Source organism: Helianthus annuus, chromosome 17, assembly GCF_002127325.2.
Source record: "Helianthus annuus cultivar XRQ/B chromosome 17, HanXRQr2.0-SUNRISE, whole genome shotgun sequence".
NCBI lineage: Eukaryota > Viridiplantae > Streptophyta > Magnoliopsida > Asterales > Asteraceae > Helianthus > Helianthus annuus.
The window spans coordinates 33923279-33931645 of NC_035449.2; the positions used below are offsets into that span (position 1 = coordinate 33923279).

General features: G+C 37.1%; 2 protein-coding genes across 3 annotated transcripts; both read right to left on the reverse strand.

Moving 5' to 3' along the window:
• Window positions 1–1307: 1307 nt before the first annotated feature.
• On the reverse strand, window positions 1308–4987 carry LOC110926161 (ultraviolet-B receptor UVR8). 2 transcript variants are annotated; one of them, XM_022169915.2, is made up of 9 exons: window positions 4834–4987; window positions 4139–4375; window positions 3606–3758; window positions 3357–3515; window positions 3035–3202; window positions 2831–2962; window positions 2584–2661; window positions 2413–2511; window positions 1308–1997 (listed from the first exon to the last, which is right to left on the reverse strand). In XM_022169915.2, the coding sequence occupies exons 2-9, from the start codon at window positions 4323–4325 to the stop codon at window positions 1813–1815; spliced, it is 1161 nt and encodes a 386-aa protein (XP_022025607.1). In that variant the 5' UTR covers window positions 4326–4375; window positions 4834–4987; the 3' UTR covers window positions 1308–1812. The 2 variants fall into 2 exon arrangements, with proteins under 2 accessions (XP_022025607.1, XP_035842725.1); XM_035986832.1 differs by having other exon boundaries at window positions 4139–4443; window positions 4834–4977.
• Window positions 4988–6067: 1080 nt separating this feature from the next.
• On the reverse strand, window positions 6068–8002 carry LOC110926162 (uncharacterized protein At1g27050). The gene is made up of 2 exons (XM_022169916.2): window positions 7600–8002; window positions 6068–6485 (listed from the first exon to the last, which is right to left on the reverse strand). The coding sequence occupies exons 1-2, from the start codon at window positions 7945–7947 to the stop codon at window positions 6225–6227; spliced, it is 609 nt and encodes a 202-aa protein (XP_022025608.1). The 5' UTR covers window positions 7948–8002; the 3' UTR covers window positions 6068–6224.
• Window positions 8003–8367: the final 365 nt, after the last annotated feature.

Genomic DNA, 8367 nt, shown 5'->3' on the forward strand with positions numbered 1-8367 from the left:
AATTATACAAACAATATTTTATTTACATGTGTTTGTTGTTTATCCAAAAGGATTAAAATGTCTATTTTATTCATCATAACATGCAACAAATATTAAAAATCGATGTGTGGTGCAAGTATGTGTGAAATCATAATACATAAACAAAATTGAGTATTAATAACATATATTATAAGAATATACTTACGTAAACAAATTTAGAGGATTTTTAATTAGACTGCTTTAAAAAAAAGGGTTTTTTGAAAGGGTGAAATTTGACAACTTTTAAAATAATATTTTTGGAAAGGAGGGTGTATTTAGCCAACCCCTATTTTTACACATAGTCCCTCTTGTTTCTCTCTATAAATACCTAGGGTTTCATTTTGATTAAACGCTAATTCATCTTGAATCAGTGGTTTAGATCGAGATTCGGTGTTCTTGTGAGTGATTTTCTTGTTGATATAATCCTATTAGTGGAGAGTTGAGAGTTTTGTAAGATTGTGTTGTCTGGTCTTCCGTACTGTGTAATCGCTGAAACGTTTAGAGCAATAAACAACATTGGTTGGGTTTCTCGTGTTGATTACTTCGTTTTTTGGTACCAATTTTGACAACTTGTCTAGTTACCACAGGGGTAACCCTCCAAATTGATCGACATATATAATGGTGCTGCTCATTTAACACAATATGGTTCGGTTGAGGATAGATTGATGCTCACAGGGATCATGATCCGGTTTAGATTATATGATCCGGCTAAGGAGATTTTGGCATTCTTAAGGATTATGCCGCATCCTAACAAACTAGGGATCACCAATAACAAAGTTACAAGATATATATAAAAATTATGCAATAGGATCGGTTCAAGGGGAACCATGCGCTATACCACCATAACCCTCTTAAAAAATCTAGAAATCTCGTGGGGTGTATAAGTAATCTTGGTAAGCCACTATTATATCATTACAATGTAGTTTCACTTGCTCAACACTACTACTTATTCTCACGCCTGAGATTTGTCACAAAAGGGTAACCCCCAACCCATTGTTATCAATGATATAATAATGGCTTACCAAGATTACTTATGCACCCCACTAAATTTCTAGATTTCTTAGAGGGTTGTGGTGGTATGGCGCACGGTTCCCCTTTGAACCGATTCTATTGCACAATTTTATATAACTTGTAACTTAGTTATTGGTGGTCCCTAGTTTGTTAGGATGCAGCGTAATCGTTAAGAATGCCAAAATCTCCTTAGCCGGATCATATAATCTCTGGTATCCTCTTGAAGTACAATTACATTTATAGACATATTATTCTGATAAAATCATATGCTCACATCATTTGAAGCAAGACATTTATCATTCATGTAAGATTATTAAGAACTATTTGATGCTATTAGCTACACATATGCCTTAAAATATAATGTCACAAACTTGTACAATACTTAAAACAGTGTAAATGAATTCACTATCATGATTGGTAGTCATAATAGTTTAAGATGTAAATTGGTTTAAGGATTAGAATACCAAACATCTACCATTTGCAGCCAGTATACCTCAAGCCTTGTCCCGCCATTCACCGCCATCAACAACCAACACCACGTTTCCTATCGCCGCCATATGTCATTACCCTTCCCTTCTTTATTCAATCCACACCCCCATCTTTTACCACATTCTTGTGGTCAAAACTAACATTTATAAAACTAATGCATCCAGTAAAGTACATTGTTATTTCTCGAGAGAACGAGAGAGAATAGAAGTCTGCAGCTGTTTTCAGCCGCCCATAATTTACTAATGATATCACTGGACACTTCCAAGCTTCACCCGAATGCATTTGTGAGCCTATCTATCTGGGCCTCCAAGCCCGAACAACAAAAGTAAAACCACTTCCACAGTAGACTCTTGAGGTTGTATATTCGTGTGCCGCATCTTGGGCCATGTTTACAACCTGAGGACAAGTGTGATCACATGTGTCTCCTAAACCAAGCTGACCGTGTTCGCCCCATCCCCATGTCATTATTACTCCATTTTCTGCAAAAATAATGATAATAATAATAATAATAATGAAAAATAAAAATAACTATGTACACTTAGGAATGCTCTACTATATCATCTTTTTGTGACTTGACTCCGGATTTGCGCTGGATTTCGGGTAGCTTATAATGAGCTGAATGGGTCAATAAGTTGAAAGTCGCCCGACGTGTATTTTTTAAGCAAATAAATTCATAATCTGTTTCATTCATGGAACTTCGATGAGTATTGGAGTAATGTAGTTTTCATAATATGTTTACTGTGTTAATTGTTTATGATCTTTTAAATGAAGAAAGACATGTTTTCAGGCCGACCCGTTTCAACCGACACCAAAAGGTACTTGGTTTTTACTTAACCCGTCTGTTCCGTTATCCAACCCGCAAGGCCCGCCCATTGTGCCAACCAAAATGCTTGCCTGTAGTGATGACCGAGTGTTCTGATCCTGATGCAATTCCCGCAACTTTTATCCTATCCAGTCCAGGGATTTCCTTTACTTGGCCTTGATCTAAATCCTCTGCAAATCAAAATATAATCAACTTAGTTCAAGAAATCACTACATCATTAGCGGAGTCAAGATGATACATACGGTTGACCGAGATTTCCTTCTGAGGATTGCTAAGAACCCCATGATGGCTCCCCCCAAGCATAAGAATGTCTCCTTCGTCTGTACGCAAAAAAAAAAAAAAAAAAAAAAAAAAAAAAAAAAAAAAAAAAAAGATCGTTAAGCTGTCATACGACTACCTCCAATATGAAGACTTGAGTTGAGAGAATCCGCCCTTTTGAGCTGATTTGACTTTAACAAGTCAAACAAACTTTTAAAATCACAATTGTACCTGTTAAAAGTAACGCATGATTCCACCCTAAGGCAGCCTGCTTAAATGAGTAGCGTGAAATCACACGATTGGGACAACACACATCTGGAGTACCACCAAAACCTCTTCCCCAAGTGTATAAATGCGCGTCAGCTAATAAAAAAACAAATAAAAACGTCAAATTTTAGTTTTGTGTGTGTGTGTAACAAAGAACTGGTTACTCACAAGATAATGCTGCACTATGATCTCCATTTGCACTGATACTACTAACATCGACTTCCTGCAGTCCGGAAACACTCTGTGGAAGACTTACAGATTTGACTTTTTCTTTAGATATTCCGAGTTGACCACGCTTCCCGGATCCAAAACCATATACTTGGTCTCCATGTTCACCTGAACCAAAGTGGCCTTACTATTTTTAAATACAATATCGTAAATTCAACTTAATAACACAGAATATACAAAAAGAAACGAAACGAATAATCTCTTTATAGTAAAAACATATTCACAACTATTACGATCATTCAAATATTCTATGTGACTTCACCTTTTAACAAGGCTAGTGAATGGCGCATCCCACACGCGATTTCGCAAACATGCCTCGACGCCAAATGTGACACTTTTACCGGATAACTTTGTGACACGTAATCACCATGCCCAAGCTGACCAAACGATCCATCTCCACAAGTAAAAAGGTACCCACATTCTACAAGCAAATAAACAAAATTGAATTCAAACAAAGTATTATCTAGTATAACGAGAAATGGGACTGAATTCTTGACAAGTGAGAACAAACCTGAAACAAAACCGGAGTGGTTCCATCCAGCTGATGCATGGGTTATATTGAAATTATTTAAAACTTCTACTGATTTTGGTTCTAAGCTGTTGACCAGATCTCCATGGCCAAGTTGACCAGATGTGCCTCTTCCCCAAGTCAACACCTTTTTGCCTGCAAATGAACCATATGTGAGTGTGAGAGAGTGTGTGTGTGCGTCATAGTTGTTAATGGCGAATAGCAACAAATAGCGACAAGGTAGCTATATGTTACATAACGAATAGCGATAAATAGCGATACACTAGATAAAAGTTTATATGTATATTATATCAAAATACCCTAGAATATACGCTATTTTACATGTATGTTTAACAAAAACCTAAAATCCAGCTATTTTATAGTTATGTTTAATCACTATTTATATTTAAAAAAATAAAAAATATAAAAATATAAAAACTGAAATCCCGCTATTTATGGCTACATACCCTGTAGCGACCTTCGACCTATACGCTACGCTATTCGCTATAGCGACCACTATGGTGTGTATGCAATACCGTGAGTGAGAGCGATGACATGAGCTCCACCACAAGAAAGAAGCGATAACGAAGGGAGAACCGGGAGAAGTTGCGGAACGTGTTCATCTTGCAGCTTGCCGGTTCCTAACTGTCCATCTGTACCTGCTCCCCAACTCCATAATTCTTGTTTTTCTTCTTCATCTTCCACTCTTTCATTTGCTTCCATTATAAAATCTAAACTAGACCTCGAATTCGCCAAATCTCCGCAAAAAGTTTCTGTTGCAAATAAATATTGTTTGACAATCAGATTATCCCAAATTGGTGTGTGCTTCTCCGGTGAAATTCTACGCAGATTTCGCAAAAAGTTTGATTAATATCAGGTTCTTGGAGCTATGAGGTAGTGGAAATAAACCCTAACTAATCAACTATAGGATACATATAGGATAATTATATCATCTAATTATGATAGAGAGATTATAATTAAACCTAACTAATATATTCCATCTAATACAAGTATAATCAATATTGAGCATGAAACATGTATCAAATCAATTAAACAATAGAAAAGAAATTATAACTAGCAATAATATTCTTGGAATTTTATTTATGAGAAAACAAAAAAACGTAAATTGTGACAGATGTTTACAGGAGCTAAAGTTGGAATTAAACCCTAAAAGCTGCAATTGAAATAGGAACGACAGTATGAGATGATTAAAAGATGGAGAATATGATACCTTGAAGCGTGATTTCAAAATCGGCAGTTTGTTTTGCCAGACTCTGCGTCAATGCAAGTGTTTACTGCTGCAGAATGTAGAGGAACAGGACACATGATGATGAACAATAGTCTCAATTTTGACTTTTTCTAGTCTCCTTTGACTATCTTTGTTTCGAAATGTTTATTTGCAAAGACTAGATAGAGTAAACTGCCAAAATGGTCTCTGAAGTTTGGTCACTTTTATCATTTTAGTTCAAAACTCAAACCTTTTGAATCTGATCTCTATGTTTTCAATTTTGTTGTCATTTTCATCCAAATTCAAAATGTAGTCAGATTTTTGAATCAAAATAGTTTAATGACTTAACCATTCAATGATACAAAATGAAACCAGTTATCCCCATGATGCCTTTTTGTAATCCTGTATAGTGATCGAAGATCCAAAAAGTGGCCGGACACTGAATCACCACGATCAGACCTTGAATAGCTTGGAAAATCTGAACCTGCACAACTTAACAAATTGTCAGGCTCGTCGCAGAGGTGGGAGGGCCACTCTGCGACCACCCTCCGGCATGAGGATAAGTATTTACTTAGAGAGAGAAGGTAGAGAGAGCGAGAGAGTAAGGATGAAGGTTCAGAAAATCATACTTGTTGTGTACTTGGAGGAGGTATTTATACTAGTTGACTTTGATGACGTCATTCGGTGGGACGCATTTTAGGATGTGCGTTCCTTTTGTTATGGTCCGGCCTCTTGAAGGAGGTCCGGACTCGGTTATGCATCTACAGTGATAATAGTTATTTTATTTATACTTATCAAAAATGTGTTTTTTCCCTTTCTCCAAGTATTAATCATAATGCATTACCCTTTAATAGAGAACTTACAAGCTCTCACTAACAGAGCATGTTTAAATATTTACAAGGGTTAGACATAAAAACAGAATATGGGTGGACGGGATGCAGTCGCGTTGGTGAAAACGGGATGCAGTCGCGTTGGTGAAATCAGGTAGCACTCACCGGTCGGGTACACAGCCGCCGGTGTTTTGGGTAGGGTAATTCGGTAGTGGTCACCTATGAGAGAGAGTTGTGTTTGTGTGCCGATGTCTTCAGGTACCAAACCTTGCGATTTTAGTTTTTTTAGCATCTCATTATTCTTAATTTCTTTTATGTGTAAATTTCTCACATCAAAACACAAAAGTGTACCAAAGCTTACCAACTTTTGTTATGAAAAAAAAAACCCTTAAACCCAACCAAACCAATCAGTTAAAACATTTCCAATAACCACAACTTTTACATAAAACCAAACCAAACAAAACATATCCCTAACTAAAATCAAAGAACTAATCAAGGTCCACATGCATTATACAATAATTGATGTGCATGAATCATCTTAGCATCAAATAATCATGTTTCAAATTACAAAATATCATCATAAGCAACCATTTCCCTACCTCTAGATGCCACATTCAAATCTCTTCTTCCACTAGTCTTGACAGTTTCATTACCATCATTCTTTTCATCTCTAGAGTTCACAATTGCTGACCCAATCTTACTCCCTCTTCCATGTCTGCTCAAGGGCAACTCCGGTCTCAACAGCTTCGATGACGACGAAGAAGAAGCTTTCTTAACCCCTTCCCTCCATTGTGGCACCGAATCACTCGCCCACATCACTTGTACCTACAACATTGCCAAATTCTTACATCACTTGCCCCGGGAGTCTGCATGCATGGGCGTAGCATAGTGGGGGCGGGAGGGGGAGAACCCACCCCCCCAAACTTTTCGCTCGGTAGTGGAGAGTATGTAGTTTTCGTATAGAAAATTTTAGATATACACGTTTTTGACCCCCCCCCCCCCTTCCCCAGTTCTATAGAATTTTTTTGGTCCGGTCGGAAATCTCAAGCTTCGCCACTACTGCATGTGTTGGTTTGGGTCGGTTTTGAACTCAAACCAAACCAAAGCCGAAAGGTTGGTATTTTCGGTTTTCCATATGGATTCAGTTGGGTTAATGGTCGTTTTTGGTTTTTAAATTGAGCTTGAAAAAAAATGGGTTCAAAATAATGAATTTGTACCTACAATTTTAGTTAATCACATATTAATTAATATATTTGGAAATCAAAGTTTTAGCCCAAACTAATGAATTTGACCATGATTCCAATAACAAACATTAAAACAAATTCAATGCGGTTTAGGTTTGGGTTTGGTTTTGGAGTTCAAACCATTCCAAAGCCGTTTGGTTAGGTTATGGGTCGGTTTTCGGATTTTACATTGAGCTTTTAAAAAAACCGTCCAAAATCATGAATTTGGGCCTAAGAATGTTTGTTAATCACCTATTAATATATTTGGACACCAAACATTTAGGCCAAAATAATGAAATTGGTTTAGAGTGAGGGATAATTAAAACTAGGGGTGTCAATCCTTTCAGATTGGCAAGTTGAAATGTGTAAACCGAACACGATCTGTTTTAAAATTGTTAGTGTTAATCGACTTAAAACTTTTTTTTTCATGTCATGTTTGGGTCGGGTCTCGAGGCATGTCAACTGTCAAGGATTACCGCCCCTAAACGAAACTAAACACTAATTCTAGGATTTAGAAATAATAATAATAACAATAACAACAGTAACAACCTGAACAATGCACGATGATACTATAGTGATCCGTTAATGATCCAAATTTGTCGTTAAGTAAAAATTAGTTTGGGTCAGTTATCTCGGTTTCATTTACTTTATTCACTTTTTACTTCCCAAAAATCTAGTGTAACAAATGTTATCAATTAAATGAGATGGAGAATTACTCTAGTGGAATTGAGAGTGATGCCAAACGAAGGATCAACAGACGCCGAGATAGCGGATTCAGCTGACTCTCTTGACCGGAAAGTGACGTAAGCAACGCCGTCAGAGTCCATGCGCGTGCGGGAAATCGGGCCGTAGATCTCGAATCTGGACTTGAGATCGAGTACGGAGCAGGCGGAAGAGAGGCCGGTGATTACGACGGCGGTGTTGGTGGGACCGGGGGAGGGTGATGGTTGGTCCGGGAAGTAGTCGTCGTGGATTGGTGGGTCGGTGGGGTGAGGGCGGCGGCGCTTGGGGTAGTTGTACGGCGCGTGGCGGGAGAAATAGGGTTTCTCTCTCTTTCGACTCATATCTTGTGGTTGTGCGTGTTGGAGTTTTGGGTCAACCAACCTATCTTGTTCTTAAGTACACTAGGAAACACTTTTATCGTATTTTTTTTTCACATGAGATTCAAGATAATATGACTATGTTTTTTTCCTTTAAATTAGTCATTATCTTTTAGCTTACTTGAAACTGTTTTATGATTTTTTTACCTTTAAAATAGTCATTATCTTTTAGTTTACTTGAAACTGTTTATTATTTTTTTTCCTTTAAAATAGTCATTATCTTTTAGATTTCATGCATACGAGGTATCATCAATGTGTAATATATGTAATGTAATATGTTAGCTTTCATGTATGCACTCCTTTATCTCATGGCTTGTGATATTCAAAACGTTCTACTACCATTATGAAATCATGGTTCTCTGACATAGTTAGTTGTAAAGGAAC

Excerpts from the sequence above, each read along its gene's own strand:
- LOC110926161 (XM_022169915.2), bottom strand. The coding sequence starts at position 4,325 with ATGGAAGCAAATGAAAGAGTGGAAGATGAAGAAGAAAAACAAGAATTA. Across the intron at positions 2,963-3,034 it reads TCATAGTGCAGCATTATCTT|CTGACGCGCATTTATACACT; the intron begins GTGAGTAACCAG and ends TTTTTTTATTAG. Across the intron at positions 2,512-2,583 it reads GAAGGAAATCTCGGTCAACC|AGGATTTAGATCAAGGCCAA; the intron begins GTATGTATCATC and ends TTTGATTTGCAG.
- LOC110926162 (XM_022169916.2), bottom strand. The coding sequence starts at position 7,947 with ATGAGTCGAAAGAGAGAGAAACCCTATTTCTCCCGCCACGCGCCGTAC. Across the intron at positions 6,486-7,599 it reads TCACTCTCAATTCCACTAGA|GTACAAGTGATGTGGGCGAG; the intron begins GTAATTCTCCAT and ends GCAATGTTGTAG.